At 40.5% G+C, this 24,637-nt stretch overlaps 2 protein-coding genes across 4 annotated transcripts in view; both read right to left on the reverse strand.

The window, feature by feature from the left end:
• Window positions 1–721: 721 nt before the first annotated feature.
• Window positions 722–19,958, reverse strand: rbm38 (RNA binding motif protein 38). Its single transcript, XM_067527314.1, has 4 exons — window positions 19,444–19,958; window positions 17,548–17,671; window positions 15,339–15,393; window positions 722–2,241 (listed from the first exon to the last, which is right to left on the reverse strand). The coding sequence occupies exons 1-4, from the start codon at window positions 19,663–19,665 to the stop codon at window positions 1,890–1,892; spliced, it is 753 nt and encodes a 250-aa protein (XP_067383415.1). The 5' UTR covers window positions 19,666–19,958; the 3' UTR covers window positions 722–1,889.
• Window positions 19,959–21,294: 1,336 nt separating this feature from the next.
• LOC137139292 (nuclear receptor coactivator 3-like) overlaps window positions 21,295–24,637 on the reverse strand; it is a 54,802-nt gene continuing 51,459 nt past the window's right edge. For all 3 annotated transcript variants that reach the window (XM_067526322.1, XM_067526323.1, XM_067526324.1), the window contains one exon: window positions 21,295–23,956. In XM_067526322.1, coding sequence (XP_067382423.1) covers window positions 23,945–23,956 — 12 coding nt within the window. In that variant the 3' untranslated portion in view covers window positions 21,295–23,944. The remainder of the gene's footprint in view (window positions 23,957–24,637) is intronic.

A 24,637-nucleotide genomic window follows, 5' to 3' on the forward strand; every position in this document is an offset into this window, starting at 1 on the left:
ATACGTTAAAGGAAAAGTATGGTGATATTCTACATTTTATACACGCAACAAATTGCCTCAAATGATGAAATCCAAGTATTTTTGTTAGGTCATATTCAGTAATAAGTATATTATTCTTTGACCCAACAGGTCAGATTGGGTGACATGAATCTGGGCACAATACAAATTTATGGAAACCATAATATTTTGGTAGCCTAAATTACTAATACATATTTATTTATATATTTATTTACAAGAGTGGTTTTAAATGTGGAAAATGTGGTTATTTATGATAATGCAGAGAGCCACATCAAAAGACTGGTAAAAGTAATATTTACCATACAGTAAGTCTAGAGCTACAGGCAGCAGCCAGTAAGCTTAGCTTAGCATTAAAACTGAAAAAGGGGAAACCAATAGCACCACTTGGTCAAAAAGTAACAAAATCCTTCAGGATGTATTCTGACTTGAAGCACTTGCTCCTTTTGCGTCATGGTTTCTGGACAGACATGAGATCATTACATCTAACTCTTGACAGGAAAATGAAAAAAGCATGTTTTGCAAAATGTATTTTAAACCATATCGTCTCAACACATTTAGTCGTTCACCATTGTAATGTATACAGACTTAAGTAAATGTGGATTTACAATGTCCTCCAGCCTCCTGATAGTGACATACAGCAACTGTTTCTTCCAGATATTAAGCCTAATTACTGTAACTTCACTACACCCAGAATACAGTAGCATTCTTTTAGAAATGTTCATTTTATTTTGCATATTTGTATTAAATGTTATGTATGGCTTGGTTTATGAGTCCTAACATGGTGCCACAGCACTAACAGACTCCAGTATCATCTCTAAAGCCTCTGTCTGCATTTTCTAGCAAAACAAAGAAACAACTCTGACTAGTACAATGGGCTGGAAAAGGAGCTCGGTCCTGACACTGGTGTACACTGCATCGTTCTACTTCACTCTCATTCACACACACACACCCACACACACACCAAATACACTCACGCATATTGAGCAACAACATATATTTCTTGATAACTACACCGAAACACATTTACTTGATATGTATTGACAGCTACGCAATTACCGAATCCGAAAACCAAAATGCAGATTCTCCTGCTCCAAAAGTTGAGCAGGCAAATTCATCCTTATAAGTGGTTGCAGAAATTCCATGTGATTACTAATGTGTTAAAGTCTTTCTCTGAGTAATGTTCTAGCAGTGGCAATACAAAAACAATATGCCAGTGTTGTCTACCTTATTTACGCCCATCATTCATCATCCTAATTGCATATTTTGTTAAACTGTAATTATCACTATGTAACAACCTGCCAGCGGTGGATACAAGGAACTAAACAGAGCACCACAAACACTATAGACAAAGCACAAACTGATGAAGGTATGTAGAGAAAGATCTGTAAGGCCACAGATAGAAATGTAACCTTGACAAGGAGGTAATCAGACCTGTGTTTCTGAAAGAGGAACTGGCTCTCAGCTTGGCTAATATCCAGCATTCAGCTCAGTACCTTTGGAGAAACTGCAGTTGCAGCAGTCAAACAGACATATTTCTTATTGTTTTTACCCAAGTGCTCTGCATCCGTCAGCGTGCCTCCTGTCTCTGCAATGAGGGTCAATGGTACCAGAGGATTATTAGTCTTCTCATCCCAGACCTTGATCGTTCCTTATGAAAAACATTCAGATCGTGTGCTGATGACATTAGCAATTAAACATTTATTTTAACAATAATATATAAAAAAACAGGAATGAGAGTGCTTTCCAAAAGCCCTTTTGATTTCATTACACTCTGTTCCTGGTTATACAGTCACATGTTTATGATGCCACAGGTCAACAGTCACTTTGTTTAAAATCATCAGTTCAGCAGCTCCAGCTCAGTGCAGAGCTGCTCACTGCATGCGGTCAGGCTGGTGCAGAGGGTAGTGGAGGAAACCCTGAGGGGCGGCGGACACAGTGGTGAGTGCAGCCAGGGGAGGATGGATGGCAGCCTGAGGGGTCGGGGATGCGGTGAGAGCAGACACCGGCGTGCCAGGGGTGAAGTTGTAGCTGAGGTAGCCAGCAGAGGGCGACGGTGAGGGGGTGTAGGGATACTGCTCCAGTCCTGTGGGGGTGTAGTGGCTGTAGACGGAGCTGTAGTCCAGGTAAGGGGAAGCCAGTGCAGCTGCTGTGGGGCTGAGCTGAGACTGCAGCACCAGGCTCGGCTGAAGAAAAGCCTGGGGGTAGACATACTGCTGTGTGAACCTGGAACCACAGAGAAACAAGTGTTAGGACCCGAGTAAATACCAATAAAAAAGACAGTTTATTTTTTCAAAGATTGCTCTTGAAAACACCAGTGTTGAGAGCAGTAAAAAGTGCCATCATAAATTGCCAAAGGCCAAGAGGTTGGCATTTTGTTGTCAGACCAAGAGTCTAAAACCCAAAGAAATTCAGTTTAAGTCTTGTTTTTCTTTTAGTTTGCATTTATGACTTTTTGAATTTATTTCTATACTGCTATCGTTTTCCTTGATAGCTGGTGGCCAAGTTCTAAGGCATTGGTCTCATAAACCAAAGAGCATAGGTTCAATCACCATCCATGCCTCTAAATGAGATCTATTTCTCTCAAACAAAGATCAAGTAGCTCCCTGTGGATCAGGGAAGCACCTTGCAGGCCAGCTGGCATCATCTTTGGGTGTGAATGAGGAGAGATTGTGTAAAATACTTTGAATAAAAAGGCTATATGAGCAGACATTTCAGTAGCAACAGACAACTGCTCCCTTTCTTGCTGTAATACCCCAATATTAAAAAGCTTGGTCCTAAAAAGACATCCGTCTCCTCCTTTAAGAGCAATTAGCAGCACTGTTACTGTTGCCTTAAATAGTCTCCCTTGTGTTTAAATTTAATTAGCACACTGCCTGAACAATGTTCACCAAGAACCACTTCCAAAAGAAATATCAGCCATTTAGTAATCAGACAAGAAATCACAATTGTTTGGATTTTTTGGTTTTTGCTCCAAAGCGTCTGATGTGAATGCCAGTGAGCTCATGTACAGTACATACAAACAACCTGCCACAACTGATGCAGTGCATACGAATGCTGGTACTCAGAACCACAGCAGTAATGAGAGGAAAAAAGCTTTCTTCTGTCCTCCTGTATTCAGTCATGCCCTTGCCTGAGGCTGCCTACTTAACCAGAACTGCCTCGGTTACATCTGGCAACAGCAACAGCGATCATATCAGAGGAACTAGGTTACTCTTCTTCACTTAAAGAAAAACAACAGGACACGACAGTATTTAACACTTACACTCCTTTGATCAGGGCCCACAGTCAAAGCCATTAACCTGACAGTGACCTTGTCACCGAGTCCGAATGGGTGATCAGAGCAGAGAAAGGAAGCCTGCTGCTGCTATTTATCCCTAAACAGAGTGAGAGTGTGGATCAGGTGCTTACACAACAAACACAGAGGCTGCTCCAGTTCACTCCCACTTCACTGTATAGACAACACACACAGACACACACAAGTATGTACAGTCCTTCCACCAATATGTTAGTTCAAATTTATTTAACCTTTTTAATCTATTCTATGTCATGCTGAGGAGACCAAAAGTCCCAAATATTGAAGACTGGCTGTGCATAAAAGGCCACAAAATCTTACCAAAGATCGGACAGAGATGTTTCCATCAAATATAAAGATACTATTCACAGCCTTGATTTTTGTACAAAACATAACATGTTAATTAAAACAGGCAGATTTATTTTTTTACTGTTGGACAGAGCTCTGCTTTAACTCTTTCTGCTAAGCTAAGCTATGCTTGCTCTTTGATTATATTATTATTAAATTTACCAGGCAGACACAAGAGAGGTCATTATGCTGTCAAGAAAGCAAATGAGCAAATGTCCTAAAATGTCAAACTATTCGTGAGGGAAATCCGATATGTGGGTATAGAGTCAATGCAGATGTTCTTATGTCTGCACTGTTATGGGCCATATGTTTCATTAATTTGAATGAGAAAATGTACACAAAAAGCTAAAGAATAATTCTTCTTCTTCTTCTACTTCATTTTCTTCTTCTTCTTCTTCTTCTTCTTCTTGACATGTGGAAACTTTCTAATATAAAATTTCCCACATCACTTATTTAGGTACATGGATTGGGGAAAAATGGACAGTGGACAGACAGTTGCATCTTTCAGGCTGTGTTAGTCCTTACATGGAGCCAATGTCCAATGGAAACCAGTCAATAACGCCCAGTACAGTAGTTCAACTTAAATGTTATAGCTCCATATTACACCAAGACACGGAATGGAGGAAACAGCCTGACTCTGTCTGAAGGCAATTTTTGGGGGAAATAAAGAAAATAGCTGCTGCTTTCAACTCAAACTACGTGTCCACATCTTGTATGGCACAACCTCATTTACTGTGGTAACAGTAAGAAAATTACTACTGTGCTGCAACTTCTCACTGAGCTTTAACACAGTCACCGTGCAGTTGTGAGCAGTGTCATATACCCTGCTAGACTCTAAAATGGGAAGTCCTCAGCAAATTCAGATGTGTCTGTGCCAGAGGTAATTAGAAGTGTTTTCTACTTCTGAAAACATTGATCACATGTCAGTGAAGTTTCTTCTGCCATCCAGGTATTGAGCTCTGCACGTTGAGTCACGTCAGCCGGACTTCTTTTTTCTTAGTGGAAAACATTTTGCTGTTCATCCAAGCAGCTTCTTCACTCTGCCACAACAGATTGAAAAACCCAGTGAAATGTTTCCAACAATAACAAAGGAAGTCCCGCGGACATGACTGAACTTTCACATAATGCTATATAGTTGTGTTTAAAATAACATGGTACATACTGACCGTACAATAACTATTACTATGAAACTGTTGGTATACATGAAGTAAGTGTGAGCCAAGTTTCATCTTACTGTAATTTGTTATTTAGTCATTAGAAAATTAAGGGTAAATTTGTTGTCGTGCCATTTACAATAATTGAAGCATAATAAAAATTGAAATTGAAAGACTATAACAATTGAAAATGTTGACTGCTCCATTAACTGTTTCTCATTGTTTCTTTACTCATGTTTAGTGAAATGTATCTGTGCTTCCCTTTTTCTAGCTAATGCTCACTTCTATAATCTTTTTAGGGGAATATTAGGAACGCAAAAAAAAAAAAAGAAGATACAATCCTATTAGATTTCTTTCACCCAAACATCGTGCAGAAGAATTGAAGTAATTGTTTCAGGCCTTAGTTGTGTCTGCTGTTTTGCTCTAAGCTAATATATGGCTCCAACATCCTTGAAGAATATATAACTGGATGTATGTAGCTTAATATTCAATAGTGGGCCAAGGTTTTAAACAAGGGCTGCAAAGTATATGTTACTACTCAGAGCTTTTTACCCTGAGTGCTTGATAATACGTGAGGTGACAGTGAATGTGCATTAACATGCACACGGGCATTTTAATGTGCATTAAAATGCCCTTTAGGCTTGCTGAATGTTATTGTTTTGTCAGAAGTTATTCAGATTACTATCATGCATGACCAGCTAAAGCCATACATCTCAGAAAGAAAGGCTAGAAAATTATTCTATTTTGTTATGATTTTGTTTTGATCGTCCAAATAGCTTTGAATGAATTTTCTGCCTTACTTACTTCACATTTGATTTAACATATTTTTGAAAATATTCAAACCCCTTTTACTTTTTTCAGTTTTGTAATGTTGCAACCTGATTAATCTACACTCATTTCCTAAAAAGACAAAGGGAAAACAGAATTTTAGAAATCTCCGTAGATGTATTAAAAAACTGAAAAAAACAATTTTAGGAAAAACTGAAATATCACATGTATAGTTGTATTCAGACCCTTTGCTCAGTACGTTGTTGAAGCACCTTTGGCAATATTAACCCACACCTGGATTTGGGGAATTTTCTCCCATTGTTCTTTGCAAATCCTCTCAGGCTCAGTCAGGTTGGATGGGAACCATCAGTGAACAGCCATTTTCAGGTCTCTCCAGAGATATTCAATAGGGTTTGAGTGCTGGTGCTTTTTTTACAAACTCCAAACGGCTTTCGTGCATTTTAGACTGAGGAGAGGCTTTGGTCTAGCCAATCTGCCATAAAGGCCAGGTTGGATGAGGGCTGCAGTGATGGTTTTCCTTCTGGAACTTTGCTCCATTTCCACTCACCATCTCTGGAGCTCAGGTTCTTGGTCATTTCTCTTACTAAGGCCTTTCTCCCCTGATTGCCCAGTTTGGCCGAGCAACTGGCTCCTGGTTGTGCCAAATTTCTTCCTTCTGAGAATTATGGAGGCCACTGTGGTCTTGGGAACCTCCAGTGCAGTTTCTGAACTCTGCAGGCAGTTCCTTCCTTTTTTCTGATATAGTAAACACTGTCAGCCTTTACTGAGGGGGGTTTGGCTTTACAAATCATGTCCAATCAATTTAATTTACCACAAGTGGACTCTAGTCAAGGTGCAGAACTGTCTCAGCAACGATCAAGCAAAATAGGAGGCACCTGAGCCTAAAATTTCAAGTGTTGTTGTTGACATTGCTAAAATTCTCTAAATTACACTAAATTGCTGCATTAAAAATACAAGCATACTATCAATAAAGTTAAAGTACATAAATTTCTTTTACAGAAAATGGTCCTTTAAGGACATATTATTATAGATCACGTTGATTGATAATACTGATGCATTTGTGTGTAAGTAGCGCTTTACTGTAGCTGCTCAACCTCGCTGTTTTTTTCTTTGATCCCACAATTTTTCAGATGAAACTCAGACATCTGGCACATGCAAAAAGGCAGCAGAGCTGATTTGTTTGTAGGAGGAGAAGTTAGAAAACACCAGATTAATCTTCAATATGGTGGTTCTTTTTGATGGATAGATGTAAGAGAGTTAAATGTACAATATTACTCTTAGGAATTAAGTTCAATAGTAAGTACAATAAAATTATATAGTCCTCAATAGGAACAGTACTTAAGGACTGTAAAGCTACTCAGTTAATGTCCAGCATCACCTTCTCCTAACTGAGCCTTGTCCAAGTTTAAACCAATGATAAGAAAAGAAGAGCAGTGTTCTGAGTAAGGCCTGTCTAAGAAGGCAGGGCCCTGACAAAGGTAAAAATCTACAGGCTGGTGACATAAAACAGCATATAATGTCCAAACAAAGCTGACGCTATTAACACCCCCTCCCCACTCCTCTGTATCCCATCTTTCCTCACTCACTCCATCAGTCCCAAAGCAGAAGTGCAGTGTCATTCCCACGGCTGTGTGCCCCTGCCTGCACCGGACTGACTGATCCAATGTGACAGCAGCATCGTACGAGAGAGAGCTGCGCCTCGCCTTTCTTCTCATCATGCCTGGCATCATTGCTGGCTGTCAAATACATATTTATATATACTACATATATACCCCCACACAGTGGATGTTGACAAATGTGCACACAAACACTCACATACTAACATACATGACAAGGTGCATGTATGTTGCAAGATGCAACCATACTACATGTAAACACCTAACAGGTTGTGTGTAGACAGATGAGCAGCTTTGTAGAGGATGTTGATAAGTGTGTAAGTTTGCGTGTGAGTGAGTGGGGGGTTCCAGCACAGCAGGGCTAATTGGCACAGCTGCATGGGTGTACACTCACTAACAGACCCATGAGAGCAGAATAACCTCCACTGACTCCCGTCTCCCTCCTCTCTCTGGGTTTACCCCCTCACAGCCAGTTTCCTCTGCTACACCCCCCCTCCCCCTCCTTCCTCAAAACCAAGCAGTGGGATAAAAGGCATAGGAAGTACTGATTAGAAACAATAAAAAAGGAAAAAACACATCTGTAGTTTTTCTTCTAAGGGGTCGAGGTCAGAAGCGAAGACAGACAAGAAGGGAGAGATGCTGAGAGGTGAACGATCCGCCATCATACCCCTCATGCCTTAGGAGAGCCACGCTTTTAATAGTTCAGACGGGGGATGTGAGTCAGTCAGAGAAACAAACACACACTCATGTAGATGCACACAGATGACCCTTCGTCCTCTCTCGACAAACACACACAGGGCTTGAGGCAGGGTGAGAGACAGAAAGGCCAGCATCAGCACTGGACACTCAGATCTCATGTCAGAGAGCGAGAAATGAATTTAAATGTGATTCATTTAAACAGGGTTGTGTGATAAGAAGATAACGTGCAAAGAGCTTCCAGAATAGTCTCACGGCGGTGAAAGTCATGCTGATATCAGTGTGTCTTATATTGTGAAGTAGTTGTCACTATGTTGTCATGTCATAGCTCAGTTGCTGTGGCTATGACATGACTACATGTCGAAGTGTCCTTGGGCAAGACACTGCACCCCAAGTTGCTCCCGTTGGGTAAGGTGAGCACCTTGCATGGCAGCCACCGCTATCGGTGTGTGTGAATGGGAAAAAGCGCTTTGGATAAAAGCGCTACATAAGCGACTATTTACCATTTACCATCATATCCCCTAAAAGAATAACACATTTCACAATAGGGTGGTTTTAATATTTGCATTTGATTTGAACAATTAATACAATACTTCATCACATTTTCTACCTTTTTGCAGCCACCTGAAGTCCAAATATAAAGCTTGGTGATTTGCACTAACACCACATGCGTTTTTGGTGCCTGCACTTGACATTGTTGTACTAAAAGCTCTGTATTGTATGATTCCTCTGATGTACCAGCACCAGAATCTCCTGTTGATGCAGCTTGTTTGTCATTGTGTTTTTAATTATCTTCCACTTTCCTTCTTTTTTATCCACATGGATGTATGTTACAAGTGAGTTGGTGATCTTCACGTTACTCTGGAAATCCAACCTGTCATTTTCACGTTGTTTTCTCAGAAGTTAAACAGAAAGTAAAACAGAGAAAAACAGTCAAATCCCCACATTTAGGAGCAGCTAATATTTGGAGTTTTTGTATGAAAAATCATAAAGTATCATACAACTATCTGAACTGTTGCTGAATATTTCTCCTCTAACTGACCAACCATGGCAGAGCCAGCTGTGGTTATTCATGTGATCCATGAATGTCACACACATAAAATAAACACAAAATGTGTAAATTCAAATCATCCAGATTTGAAGAAGCAGCTATTTGTTGTCCATCACATGTCTTCAGCTGCTTCCGAATAAGTCTTCAACCTTTCTGCTTCATGTACTTCACACATTAACGAACATACATTACGTACTGTATGATATGTGTTGACTTAGCCTAAAAGGCTGAGCCAGTCGTTAACCCTCCAGCTTGAACTGTTTTTAATATAAATTGCATGTGGGGCCAACAAAGCACAGTAAAGCATGAGCTGAATAACAAAAGCTAGAAACTGAAGAACTGGGAAATAATGTAAATGCAGTTAGAAAAAGGGGCCACATTTAAACTCAAACCTGAACTTCTGTGACATGATAAACTTATATAGTGATATATTTATGTATTTTTTTTCTCCAAACAAGGCTTTTCATGCAGCAGACGTGCTTCTCCTAATTAGGTCCCCAGCTAAAAGCATGAATGCACCTGAGAGTTTGCCATCTACCTAAACCCCCCTGACAGACATAGCTACAGGCTGACAGAAAGATCCTTTAGAGGAGGAGAAAAGAGGAAACAGACAAATCGGAGATGTGCTGAAGAGAGAAAACAGCTGAGGATGTGAACATATTACAGGCGTTAACATGATGCTGTCCACAGAGGCTGTTTTATAATTCACTCGTGATTCATGAGGAGCATTTTTCATTTCACCATAAATGCATTTTCACACACAACAAGCACCAGCGTCACATCGACCAGCGGCCCTAGAGCGCCACTAAACCCAGCCACAGCTGCACGCAGCCACAGGTGTGCTGTTAAGTCTGTGGCAGCCCCTCCTCCCCCTCTCTGTTCCACCGCTTCAACAGGAAGCACTGCCCCCCCCCCCTACCCTTCCCCCTCCACAGACCCAGCACCTTCAACAGCCTCACCGCACATCCATCTCCTTCCTCCCCTTATAAATAAACACCAGAGTGTTCGAAAAAAGAAAAAGAAAAAAAGAATCGCACTTCTGTCAAGCCACCACGCCAACGCTGGGTGCTAACAGCAGACAGCAGGCAGCCATGGGCAACAGATGCCTCTCTCTCCTCCTCCACCACAACTCAGCTGTACCCTATAGCCATGTTTGGCATCAGCACGTCCTCTGTCCTCTTAAAACTAAAAGCAAATACGCCGAAGCAGCAGCAGCAGACAGAGTTCTGCTGTGTCTAAGTTTATCTTTGATATTTGCTATTTACTCTGGAAGTGTTGATAACAGAGAGACAACACCATGTGTGAGTGTCGGACCCTGAAGCCCCCTGGGCCCCCCACGGCAGTGCAGACAGAGGGGAAAGGCGAGCAACAAAAAATGCTGCAGACAGATTTAGAAGAGAGTTAAGAGAAAAGGAACATTTTGGCAAATGCATTTATTCGCTTTTCTTGCTTAAAGTTGGAGAAGTACAATAAACATGGAGCTACAGGGCAGCAGTCAGTTAACGGAGATTGAAAAAGGGTTAAACTACCCAAAAGTGACAAACCCAATCTACCACTTCTAAAGCTACTAATAAAATATTGAACAATGGACATTAAATCAAATTAAATGTTAATTACAGTATATTCTGTTAATATCAATACAATACTGTGACACTGCCCAACATCACAAGTCCCACATTTGCCTCAATGAGCTGTATGATCTGCACAACGGATGCAAGCGGAATATAAGCAGTGATATTAGATAAGCATTAATCCCTCAGTTCTATGTTTGTCTTTACTACTTTTTTTAAGCAAAAACGATGGGTTCACAGTGCATTTTCCCTGGTTTTTTAAAATAATAATCGTATTGTTTGCCTGCAGCATTTTTGTGGGCTTTCTTCTGTACAGTTAAGTGTTATTTAGCCATAGCGGAGAGTTTATCTCAGTGACAAAAGAGCTTCTATTCCAAAAAATGTTTTCACTATTTCTCATACTGACTGGTGGTGTGTCTGATGCCGTGGTAGAATTGTCCAGCTGTGACTCATCCACTGTAAATATAGACTCTTCATCACTAAACAAAACAGGAACTTTTTTTATTCATATTTTTACCTTTATGTATTTCTTCCTGAGTAAAGAGATATAACAAAAGCATCACTTTGTTTTGTTTTCTTGAAATGTTTTTGCTCTAGCAAAACACAACCTGAAGTATTTATAACATAAAGACACTATATCTATATCTATGTATAGATTTCTATAACTATAAGGAGGTGCCTCAGTTTTAGCACCAATGATCCTGGTGTATTGTTACATAAAATTATCAGTTTCGTGCAGTTTTCATCAAGTTTTTAAAGGAAAAAAAAACAGAAGAGAGCAATTTTGGCGATAAAATACTGAAAAGACTCCAATTCATTGTCAGCTGCACAGGCAGGTTTAAACCTAGAGATGATTCTTTTAGACAATCCTACAATATTCATATACAGTAAAAAAACAGTCCTTCACTTTACCAAGAAATGAAACTGACTGCAGTCATAATGATCATGTCAAAGACACACAGAGCCCTGGAGCAGATAGAGCTAAGCTGGGCAGCTGAGCATCTTTTATATACTTTAACTAAAAAATATACAGATTCAACAAGCCATTATTGATCCCCTATGTAGACGTTTACTTTTTTGTCCAAGTTGTAATCGTATTAAAAACAAAGGTTAATCAATATCACCTCAGGTCAGCTATAGCACAAAGAGAAACCTAAGCTTTTGTTTAAAAACCTGTTTATGATGTTAACCTGGCTCGGTTTCATTGATTGATGGTGTGTTTAGGGAAAATTAAAGTGTGGAAGAAGAAGCGATACCAGTCTGTAGCAACTTTAACCTCAGGAGATCACAGTTCTGCACAGCTGAAAGAGGTGTTATGCTGTGGGTAAAAGGCAGATTCACTTTTTCACAACAGGAAATTACTACAACCTACACAAATATGTCAACCGCTGTATCTTAGAAGGTAGAACTTGTCCAGGGAAAAGGACGTCTTAGAAACATGTTACAATTCTCTCAATGAATTAACAAAGGCCCCTGATTTTACACTAATAAACCAGGTGCCTCCCTTTGTCTGTGTGTTTGCCTTTCTGGAGTGTTAGTTAGTGGTGGACCACATGCTGTTTTGTCTTTTTTTGTTTCAGTGTGTAAAATCTCAAAGCTGCGACTTGTCATTTAAGCAGAGATTAAAACGCACACTCCCTCTGCTTTGGATGTCCACCCGCACTGTGGGAGACTTCAGTCAGCCCATCATCACTCATTCATAGAATCATCTGGGTCAGCCTCAATTCCCTCATCACTCATTCAGAAATTGAGGACTGCAATATTAATAGCACTCGGAAGAGTTGGGTTTTTAATGGAGCTTTCTGTAGCCGCAGGATCAGAGCTTATCATGCTGAAAAAATTCAGTGTGAAGGGATCTTTTCTTAAACACCACATCATGTAGTCTTCTCTAAAAAATGTGACATTTTGTTAATCAATCCATCAATCAATCGACAATCAAACTCCAAACATTTTCTGTGCAGCAGTGGTAGACATGAAGTAGATAAAAGAGGAAACATTAGAAATGAACAACTTCTACAAATAGCTCTGGGCAGTGAGAGAAGCTCCTAAAAAAAAATGCATCGGCAATAAAATATATATATAAAAAGAGATTTTTAACTTCCCCTTTAAATATAAGAACTTTAAATATTTAAAGAACTTGAATTGAAAAATATCAACTGCAATGTGCCTCAATTCAAAGACCTAAAACAAAGAAAGTATGTAAGTCACAGTCTCCCAAAAATCAAAACAACAGATGATCCTGTCATCCACTTTCCCCTTAGGATTTATAATGCATAAAAGGTTGTGCACCACATTCCTAAGACAACGCATATAGAAATGTTGTGGTAAAAGAGAACAAATGACAGCAAAGCAGAAAGAGTTGGATGTGAAGAATATCTGTATCAAAACTCGTAAAACAGCTGCTTCACACACATCCATCCATTATCTTAACCAGCTGCCACAAGGCGAGAGTTGGGGTACACCCTGGACAGGTCCGCAGTCTGTCTCTGGGGACACAGAGAGACATGTCTTTCGAATGTGGGAGGAAACCCGAACAAGCACAGGGGAGAACATGCAAACTCCACACGGAAAGTCTGCAGCCGGTCAGGGATTCGAGCCAGGGACCTTCTAGTTGTTAGACAGCAGCGCTAACCACTACACCACTCCGCTTGTTTTGCTTATGAAAAATTGTATCACTCCCAAGAAAAATGTTAAATATGACATGGCTGCGTCCTCAAAGTGCTGGAGGGACTGTGGAGAAACCTTTGCAACTTTCACCCACATATTTTCGGTCATGTGAAACACTCAATTCACACTGGATTGATGTGAAAAAAGGAAACTCATGAACTCATCTGAAAAATGCACTCATATATAGACATATGTTTAATTTTCTATTCTTTTACTTGCAATCTTTTTGATTATAAAATGTGAAGTTTTTTAAAAGTGTATATAAAAAGATATTTTAGATATCTGAATTTACACTAGGAATAGCAGAGGGTTAAAGAGCAGTTCTGGATAGTAGCTGACACGGGACCAGACGATAAGGACCAAAATGTGTTCTCCTCAAAGAAATGGCGCAATCTTTTCCCAAAATAGCACCTATTTCATTTTGAATGACATTTACAAAGTCAACACAACACCCACATACATATACATAACAGACAGCAGTGGTTCTGGTTGACTCGTCTCAGATCACCTAAGCAACAGTGATACAGTGAATATCTGAGTCAAGTGTGAGTAAGTGCTGCCAAAGGAGTCGGCCATGCTCAACTTACACAACAAGAAGCTGCTGGGTTTGACCTGCGCTGTCTGTTACGCCTGGGAATGATTCATTTCCCATGTTTCACTCAGCGGCTGCGTCATTAAGGTTTCCTTTTGTGTTCGCGCTGAAGCTCCAGGACACTGCATCAGGAGGCACATCCACATGTGGATCACAGTGAGTTTTACTGCAGGTCAACTTCCTGAGACACTACCAGCACCTCTCACGGTGCCACTGTTTCCTTGCAGCTCTCCAGCACATTAAGTGCAGGCAATATGAGCTAAATGCTTGATTTTATGCTGCACTATTAATACACGCTACATATTCAGAGAAGAGGCTGATTGAAATAAACAAACAGAAATGTTTTTAAGAATTCCCAGTCTCTCTTTCACCTCTGTCTGTTGAATGTATGCTAATATAAACGAGTTTTATGTTTATGAACAATCATCTTTCCACAATAATATGACAGCTTCTTTAAATTATGGAAACTTTAAAGAAGCAACATTCTTGGACACCTTTCACATAGCTGACATTCTTAACTATACATCAGATTTGATGGAAGTTTTCTACAGTACAAAGACATTAGTGGTCACAATAATTATATACTATAAAAGCCAATGTTGGCACCGGAGGTAGAGAGAAATGACCTGTGTGTTTCTAAACAACAACTGACAGCACAGCCTCCTTAGCAAACTAGTCATGCTGTTTGCTCAGCACAAGTTGCGAGTTCTGCTGCTTTGCTTTATTCTTTGTTACATAATTCTTTGTTGTATGAAGATCCTGCTCTTCTTATTAAATTACTTTGTGTCAATGCAAACTCATTAGACAGCGCGGTGTAAACAGGCAGAGCTTCACTCCAGACAAACTGAATCAACATTCAATTGCTATTACTATTCTGATACGGATCGTGAAAAGACATTGTGTACACCAATTATAGCTCTCGCATTCGCTTTGTGGTACTGGATCATCATGTAGAACATCCATAACATTTTAAAAGAGGTACACGTCAGCTACAGCAAAACCTAAATCCACAACCCTTTGACAAGTCCAGCGTGGATTCCTCTCTTGAGCTTCATATGTAATTTTTGGGATGCAACGGTTTTAAGAAAACAAAGAGAGATGGCAGTGGAGCATTTATGTATGTGTGTGTGTGTGTGTGTGTGTGTTTGTGGAGAGATGCAGAGAAGTCTGACTAAATGGCTTGTTGCCTCGATGAAGCCTAAGCCATGCATAAGTGAAATTGAGAGTTGAGCGTCTTGTGTGTTTAATGGACCAGAAACACAGAGAGAAAACAGAACACAAACCCCAATGTACAGATGTACGTGTGCAGATTCATGTGTTTGAAAATCTGGTTTAAACAATCATGAATTGTGTCCCAACAGTGACTCAGGATTTGTTCTTCTCACACTGCAGATTGGCACCACCCGCCACAAACCATGTGGAGACCAGGAGCGAGTGCTCACAAACGTCAAGGACATTCAGACGAGTGAAATGCATTGTGTCGAGGTGGAGAAGGCAGGTGAGAAAGAGGTGGAAATAGAGGTATTGATTCTTCTCCATCTTACCCGTATTGCCTCTGAGCCCACGTAGGATGGACTTGCTGAACTCCAAAGGAGAGACCTGCAGACAAGGAGAGGGAGAGACTGAAAGACTGAGACAGTGGTAAGGGGGGGAGGGGGTGTGTTTTAGCTGTTGGCAGCACAGACAATGAAAGATTCGGGCAGACGAGGACAGGGCCGATTCTCTCCCTCTCTCTGTCTCTGCTTGTTTGTCTCAGATGTTAACATGTATTGGTGGGTATAAGAGACGAACTGTTATTCCCTCAGCATGTACACATGCTTGACGCGCTCGCACAAATACTGATTAACTCTATCGCTCACAAACATCTGTGACCTGGCTGCTTACAGAGTTCAGCAGAAATCAGCTGAGGCTGAGTAAGAAAGGAGCAACTTATCCTCCTCCCCTCTGCCCCGCCTCTGACTTCAGTTTTACATTCCTCCAGCAATTCAGTTCCTCATTTCACTGTCCTGCCGTGACTTCATCAGCCCTCCTCTTCTGTTCCAATGTATATCTAAATGCAAGGTTTCATTCTTCACCGGGACAAAGAGGAGACACACGCTGTTATTTACTGCTCTTAACAGTCCCATCCCCTCCTGCTCTTCTTATTCTCTTTCTCCTCTCACACACAATAATAAAATACCAAGCGCTGCCATCTCCCATCAGCTGCATCCTTGGGGAGCTGTGTAGCAGCACTGGCCCAGGATTAAGGAGACACACACACACACACAGTCATTTGCTGTTGGCGCCACTGTTTGTCAATCACACCTACAGTGGATGGTAATTCAGCCAGCGAGCTTGAAATATGGCAGCGAGGGAGAGCTGCGGTCTGGCTCTGCTGTGCACCCAGTTGTTGGAGGGGAAGCGTAAAAGCCTGTGCATGAAAACTGAGCATTAACCCAAGTGTACAAAGTGTGAATGTGGGATGGTGGGAATGAGCAGAGAGAACTGGCTGGATGATATCAGAGGTTTTATCCCACTTGTCTATATATTTATTGGCTTGTAGAATGAGTCCCTGTCTGCCAGCCAGCTGTGGGTTTTCATTCATTTCAGTGAAGCATAATCTCAAAAACTAGAGCTCCACAAGTGCCTATTTATCGCATTATTTTTCATGAAAGTCACATTATTTCCATTTAGTAATGACAATATTTACATGCAACTTAGAGCATAGTTTTATTCATAATATGATAATATGGCATTTACGAGTGTGCAAAACCTGCTTATTCATATCCCTGAATAAGCTACTGTAATACAATATCCCTTGTTTTTTTTTCATTGTCTACTTTTCCAGGTGACATTTCAAACTCTTGTTGGTTTCTCACTGTCTGAACTGCATTACACAGTCTCCTCACTGGTGATGGAAAACAATGATCTGCAATACAGAAGTCACTGGTTCCCTTTATTTTAGCATGTTAATCACCAGTACAACTCCTGCCATGAGGGCTGCAACTAATATATTTTTCTAATTAATGACTTAGTCATTTTGACAGTGAAATGTAAGAAAACATTTATAAACTGTATCATTTTTTTTTTTACAGATTTCTTTTAAAAAAGACTCAACAAAGGGTTGTTATTTATTTGTCTCTCAGCTGAATAAATGATTAAACCAACCACTACGTAACAAGCCAACAATTCACCTGCACAGAGAATGAGCAGAAGTCTGGATGAGGCATTCGGACGCCACAGTATCTCAGTTTCTATTGGGGGACTCCACCTTGCAAATCCAGATTTCAGAAATACATAATCACCCCAAAAAACTGACCATTACCAAGAGATTCGAGTGCCTATAAAGATGTTTTTGCAGGCAAGGGAGGTTTTTCTAATATCCCTGTTTTCCTGTGAAGGCCAGTTTCTAAACAGCAAAACCTTTGAGATAATCACATTATCCTTTGATAAAGTCCATGTTGTTTGTGTTCTAGATTTAATCTCCTCGGAACATATGATAGTTAGTGAATGCCATGCTTGTCTGCGATTTGTGCCTTGGGATATTTGTTGATCTCATATCCATCCTACTCTCCCCCTATCTCTGTCCATCTTTGCCGTCTGTATCTGCAGCTGTCAACTTTCCGATTAAGGCAAAAAATAAGCTGGAAAACAATCTATGTTTACAAATTTACAAAAACAGAGAGGATGGGAAAATCAGAGAGTATTTACAGATGTGGGATATGATACCATACATCTAGTTGATTGTGTGTTTCTTACAAGTAACATACTTACTTGACTGTGAGCTGCGAGGCTTTGCTCCCAAGTACGCCAGGTTCACGTTGGCCTTCCTGCCATCGATGATGGGGTTGGCATCTTTGCACGCCCGCTCTGCTGCACCTCTGTCTACCATGGTCACCTGTTGACAATATGGCAGCATTAATAATTCATATAAATGGTAAACGGTCTGCACTTATACAGCACTTTTCCACCTATTGGCACTCAAAGCGCTTTACACTGCTTCTTATTCATCCATTCGCACTCACAATCTCACACACTGATGAGGATCACACACTCACCAGGAGCAACTAGGTTGGGGTTTGGTGTCTTGCTCAAGGACACATCGACATGTGACTGGAGGAGCTGGGGATCGATGCAACAACTGCGAGATTCTTGGACGACCACTCTACCTTCCTGAGCCACAGTCGCTTGCAGGAATATATATACCTCTGATAAACTCCATGATTGATGATCGTATGAAAGACTCTCTATCCAGTGCGGATTAATTGATACCGACATCAGCGCCCAGCTGAAGAAGCAGACCCAGAGCGGCCGTGACCCTGAGGGAGCTTCTGTCCTCGTCTCTCCCTGAATTATTCAATCATTTAACCAAATGCGTGAAGAGACACTCTCTCCACCACATGAGCAGAATCAGTGTGTTTTAATTCTCAGATTCCATCTTCAGCTGTGTGTAAGGTCTGGTGTGGGCTGATGTGTAGGAAGCAGATTTGGTTTTTGTTTTTTTCCCCAGTCTGGGCTTTCAAGGATGAGATACTGGAATCTACCTTGAGGGAGAGAGTTCAGGAGTGGGCAGATAGTAGCAAGGCCTGGTGTGCAGTTGCATACAGGCTAGAGACAACTCCACCACCAAACAACTGGGACCCAGAAATGAAACTGCAGTGTTTGCTTTCACTTCGCAGCATCCAACTCTTATGCAAACAGAGGCAGTGGATGGTTTGAAATTGTTGGCGTTCAAGAAGCTGCTGCTGTGAACTAATGCCGCTGAAGGGAAGTCAGGGATAAAAAGAGCATGCTGTCCTAAAGCCGATCTAACAGCACAACACATACCGTTTGACTCTGCTGATTGGCTCATTGACTATGCAGAGGAAGATGTAAATTGAACAGCTTCCTGTAAGTCCAGTTCACATTAATCCTTCTATTCTTATCTTTCTGTCACTTTCTCTTCCACACACACAAACTTGCAGACACTCGTAAAAACAGCCTAAGCCATCCTGGCACAGATGGGGGAGGGTTGTGAGGGAGGAAGTCAAAGTGAAACTGCTGCAGCTTTATCTTGCAGAGCCAACTGACATGTCACACCTCTGTGACCAAGGACCCCCCCCCCCCCCCCCCCCCCCCCCCCCTTCTCAGACAGAAACACACACGAACACACGCACACACCGCAGAGAAACATCTGTCCACAGCTGCAGCATTTTATTACAAACTTGAGTGTTTCTGTGTGTGTTTGATCCCGCGCACACCAGCTCATTTGCCTTTAGACTGGCTCTGTCTGCGTGCTCACTTGTACTTGGGGGCTGCAGAGATAATTGATGACACACTTATACAAAATAACCTGCTTCTCATGATATGAGCATGTGACTGACACCACCAGACACACTGCACATGGCTGCTATACTGGAACAAAGTGGCAGTGTGTGCAGCCTCCAACGCCCCGACAAAAAATCTCTTTGGAGGAGACTATGATGATTAATGATAATAAGAATAAAAAATACAATTAACTATGAAGATAAAGTCATTTTAAATCCATTACAGACGGCAGCAGACACCGTTCTCCCTGTGGAAATTCCACTTTAAGTCAGTGCGGCTGATAAAACCGTAACGAAAGCGCGTTTTACATATGTTCTACTTTCCATTTGAGCCACAAGAAAACAAAACAGTCATTTGACTTACAAAACCGTATCCTCGGGATTTTCCCGTCTGTTTGTCCGTGATCACCACCGCCTCGTCGATGTCCCCGAAAGTCTCGAAATATTCCCGAAGTGAAGCGTCGTTGGTGTGATAAGGCAGCCCGCCGACAAAAATCTTGGTGTAAGTTGTGTCTTTCTCCATGCTGGGGTGCATTATTTCTAACGGAGCCCCGAGCAGCCGACCTAAAAACAGCTGCGAACTCATGCGGCTTTAGAAAAATCGAGAGAACAGCACAAAGAAAAACAGGAAGGCAGCAGCAGAACTTTGCGCTCCTCTGTCACCACGAGGCTATAATAAGGATAAGCGCGCATCCATGGCTAAACACGCAGCCTCCAGATGCCTCACACTCACTTTTGGATGTACAGTCCTCCTGACAGGTGTCTCGACCCCCTTGTCTCTTGTCCCGGAAGAAAAGCAAAGTCTTTAAGCTTCGGTGGGCGCGTCTTGCGTGCGCCCACTCCGCGTCTGGTCCAATAAACGGACGGTGCGTCTTTTCCACTGGCGCATACCGCCTCCCCTCCACCCTCCAAGACCCCCCCCCCACATGGCATTCGAAAGGCCACTGAAATAGGGAAACCGTCGGATGATCTGAAACCTAAAGTGGTGAAGAGTGAATTCGTCAGGGACACACTGTTGATGAAACCACCGAACAAACCGATCTGCTGAAGACAGTCACAGTACACATTTTTTGGGGGTGTTGACATAATGATTACATTTAAACACTTCTTTTAATGTATTACTTTTAAGAAACAATAGTTTGCTTCTGTTCATCACAGGTTTCTGCACTTTGGGTGGGGGTGTGAAGGGTGGAGAATATGTTGCTGTATATTTGATGAGAAATCACCCTATTTTGACAGATTCGTTAACAAGCTTTGGTTTAGTTATTGTCACCTCACCTCAGATTGTCAGGGTTAGTGGAGATCAGACAAAGAAACTCAGCGATCGTAAGACAGTGAGCTACTCTGTGTACACGTGTGATTGCCACTTTTAAGTTTAGCAACTGCAGTAATTACGGTTGTGGCTTTTACTAATATATGATCTATGAGTCTACAGGCCACAGCAATTCTGTGAAGCATAAATCACTCATATAATGTATACTTACTTAAACTAAATGCTAATGCCCACCTGCTGATATGCTGACAGGGAACTGATTTTCTTTTTAGAGTTTTCACCATCTCAGTTTAGTGTGTTCTCATGTATTATTAGACGTTAAATGGTAATGAGCCAGAATGTTGGGCAAATTAAACACTGAGCCTTATGATGAGCTACTTGAAAAATCTAGGGACTAAGAGGTTTCCCTGTGTCCCATCCGAGAAATGTTGAGACATTTGTCTTACCACCATAACTGCCAACCACTACAGCCTGCCTAAAAATCATTGACTGTACAGATATTATGTATCTCATATTTTATTGAGCTGTTGATAATATATTGACCTGATAACTTGAGATATTTCTGTCTGGACCAACATTGCTATACCTAAAGCCACATTGCTGACTAAAAAGAATAAACATGAAATGGTTATTACTTGGTTATAGCTAAGCGATATTGCCTACATTAAATGCAGATAGTAAACTTTGCATGCCATTAAAACTAAAGTGAACTAAAACCTGTTGTTTGCTTTGGTTATTCGACAATTTGACAGGCTGAGTCAGTCACCTAGAGGGACACCTGGCATCCCATCTTATACACTGAGAGAGTAATTCTAGGTCTCGAGACACTTATTCCAAGCTTTGGATGGGCTGATGTGCTTCTGAAGGTTTGGGCCCAGTAACAGCAGAGTTGGGATGGTATGAGGATGTGTGTGTTTATACAAAATGAAAGCAGAGACAGTGTAATGTTTAAATATAAATTTGTATTTACACTGATATTAACATCAAGAAACAAGGTAAGAAATAAAACATAATAGTATTATACATCCTGTAATAACAAACTGTTTGTTTCCCAGATGTGTTTTCTCTTTTCTTAAGCTAAGTTTCTTGCCTTTTAAAAAACACACTTTTAAAAAATATTTGTAGATCAATCTTTCATATTCTTTAAAAATCCAATGACATCAATCAATAGCCGTCCTCTCCCTCTTAGCAGAAAATCGAAAACATTCTCAGGTGAAAAAAACGTTTGCAGAACCACAACTCAACTGGCCATAAGTTCCACAGAAACAAAAACACTTGGGCAGAACCAGACTCATGTCTACTGTGTGGCATATGGATGGGGATATAATAAATGCAATTAAACATATTCAGTTCAATGTATATTATAGAAGTTATGTGTAACGTTAAAAGCACACAAGTACTTGCACAATCTACATCAGGAACTGTTCCTACTTACTGCAGAATAACAAACAAAATCTTTGGATTGAGCATGTGTTCAAAGGTAGATTTCTCAACAAAAGCTTCACAGGAAATACAACAAAACTAAAGGCAAACTCAAACTTCAAAGTAAAAAGAAAAGTCCCCTCTCATGAAAGTGACAGTTACAGTAATTAGGGAATTTATACTCTTTCTTGTGTGGCTTCCATCAGCAATAAACATCTGTAAAAAAAAAAAAAAACACGACTTATGAACAGTTATACAGTGGGGCTAGAATTAAATCAGCAAAATACAAAATACAGAAATCTCAGGAGTGAAACTTAAAGTCACACATGGAAGCATGAGGTTGGGTCCAGAAAATATCATCCTCACATACTGGTACGACATCCGGGCCCCTAAAAGCCTAACACAATCATGTGTCAACTCATTTTTTTATTTTATTTTTTTATATTTTGTATAGGCATATTTTGTGTTTTCTTTGTTTGTCAAAACAAAAATCATTTATTTAAACAAATGTACTCGCTAGCACCTCTTTAGCTAAGACTATGTACTCAGAAATAAAGAGAAATTCATGATTTGAAGATCACAAATAAAAAAAGTGCTTTCTAAGAGAAAGAAAGTGGCAGTATGAAAGAAATCTACACGTACTGCTTACAAAAAGGAGGCCCTTCCTTCCCCACTGGTTAAAGTATTTAAAATAAAAGCTGACCTATGGCAGAATAAGAAAATTACGCTTTTAAATGTCACGCCTTACAATCTGTGCAAAAACCGTATATGACCTACAAAAGCATATATATATTTATATATCGTACATTTGAAGTGTATTTACAATTTTTATTAACAGACAAAAAACCTCCGAATAAGACATTATGTCTAATACTGCAGTACCATCGCGTTGAGTAAATGATGCTTCAGCTTTGCCCTCAGAGGAAAACCAGGAGGAAGGATTATTGCTAAAAAATCTGCACACCTACACTCAAATTGAACTTTCTCTTAGTGTGAGCTAATACAGACACTGGCAATCAGTTTATTTCAATCAATTTCATTCTTCAGCACTTGTGTAGTAACACTGGAGATCAATTTAAAGTAACCAAAATATCTGTAACATTTGGATTTAAAAATGACCCCTGGAATGATAAAACAACCACCTCACAAATATCTATAAATATAAGTGGAGTTTGGAACAGGAATAGAAGTCTGTTTGTTTTAAGAGTGATTTTTAAAATTACTTAAAAATTTCCTTTACAATGTACACAAGCAGGTAAAATCTGTGCTTACTGCCTTTCTACTGGTTCCCACTGTAGAACAAAGATCATCAGGCTTACCCATTTCCAATCAACAGCTTCTATTTCTTAACAACACACGCGCACACACACACACACACACACACACACACGCACACACAGTAATGTCTGCTGCTATGTATTCATTCTTGGGTAAAGGCCTCTATATTGCCACAATCCTTTTTGATGTTGGCCTTTCCTTAAAGTGCAATCAGCCAACCAGTAATTCAGTCATACTTTAACCAGACAGCGCTCTGGAGGACATGTGCTACTGCTTAATGACATTCATCTGAGTGTCACAATCTGTTGGCCCATCATCTAGAACTGTGTTTACTTTACATCACCGAGAATCTGCAGGAGCAGCAGAGACACGGCGGATTAAAATCTCGCAAAAGTCAGAGACAAGAGAGAAATCCCACATTTTTCCATCAGAACATAGCTTCATGGTAACATTCGAAAAAAAAAAAAGGGGGGGGGGGAAGGCGTCTTCACACATTTGACAAATTCTGATGGGGGTTTGAGTATCTGTCCACCTTTACCATTTGGTCCAGCGAGCGGTGCGTGTTGTTTACCGAGGCACACAGGCCGCTCCTAAAGAGAGAAATATCAAACTAAAGTCTACGAGAAGAATCACAGAGCTGTTTGTCTGACTGTCTTTATGTGTAAATGAGTCACAGTGTTTCTGATGTTCATGAACGCTGTGTGTTTCCATGTGTGTAAGCTGTCTGATGTCCTCAGGCTGCCAGACAGCTGTTACTGGCCGTGAGTCCAAAGGAAGTTCACTCCCTCATCTGGTGAGGGTGCAGCACTGCACACAGATGCACATCAGTGATGCAGCCATGTCCTTTCTCTCAGTGGAGATCACAGTGAGACACATGCTCCTGTAATGATGTTCAACAGTATTTCTGGACAGAGGGGAGGAAAAGAGATTGATTACAGATTTGTCTCTCCTCAGAACACCTACTGTATCAGCATTACACATCTTTTTTAAAGCCTATCGTCACTTGTTCATATGTACTGCATGTTGAAAGGAATAATGGACACTTTAATTGTCCCTTATGTCTACGCTGTGGAAAAAAAATCTCTTGTTCCATTCTAACTTAACCACAAAAAAATCCCCGTGAAATAAATATAATGTGAACCTTGTTTTAGTACAGAATTACAAATTAGCTGATTGTAAAAATAAAAATCACACAAATGGCATGCTTAAATAAATAAATAAATAAATAAATACTTTTCATTATCTAGTTATGAAATTAGGGGATGAGTAATCGAGATAAAAGACAGATAATTAACAAGACACTAGTCAAACCCAAAACACTGTAAAACAACTTTGGAAAATATGATGGGAAATTCAATTCATAGGTGTGTTAACTTGGGAAATATTAGTCTCCTCGTCAGTTCACACATTGTTTGTCACAATCTCTTATCTTCCCAGTTGAGAAAAAGCTTCTGTCAACGATAAAGTCACATTCTTCACGTACGTCATGATTTATTCACAAAGCCCATTTCCACTGCTATTAGCACTGGAGGATAGAAACATGCTTTGTTTTTCCTTTCTGAGTCGCAGCAGAAGCATGAGATGG

Source organism: Channa argus, chromosome 13, assembly GCF_033026475.1.
Source record: "Channa argus isolate prfri chromosome 13, Channa argus male v1.0, whole genome shotgun sequence".
In the NCBI taxonomy this organism is placed as follows: domain Eukaryota; kingdom Metazoa; phylum Chordata; class Actinopteri; order Anabantiformes; family Channidae; genus Channa; species Channa argus.

Coding starts and splice junctions, on each gene's coding strand:
- rbm38 (XM_067527314.1), bottom strand. CDS start 19,665: ATGAGTTCGCAGCTGTTTTTAGGTCGGCTGCTCGGGGCTCCGTTAGAA. Junction 15,394..17,547: donor GCCTCGCAGCTCACAGTCAA/GTAAGTATGTTA, acceptor CCTTGTCTGCAG/GTCTCTCCTTTGGAGTTCAG. Junction 2,242..15,338: donor TGGGCTCAGAGGCAATACGG/GTAAGATGGAGA, acceptor CTGTGGTTCCAG/GTTCACACAGCAGTATGTCT.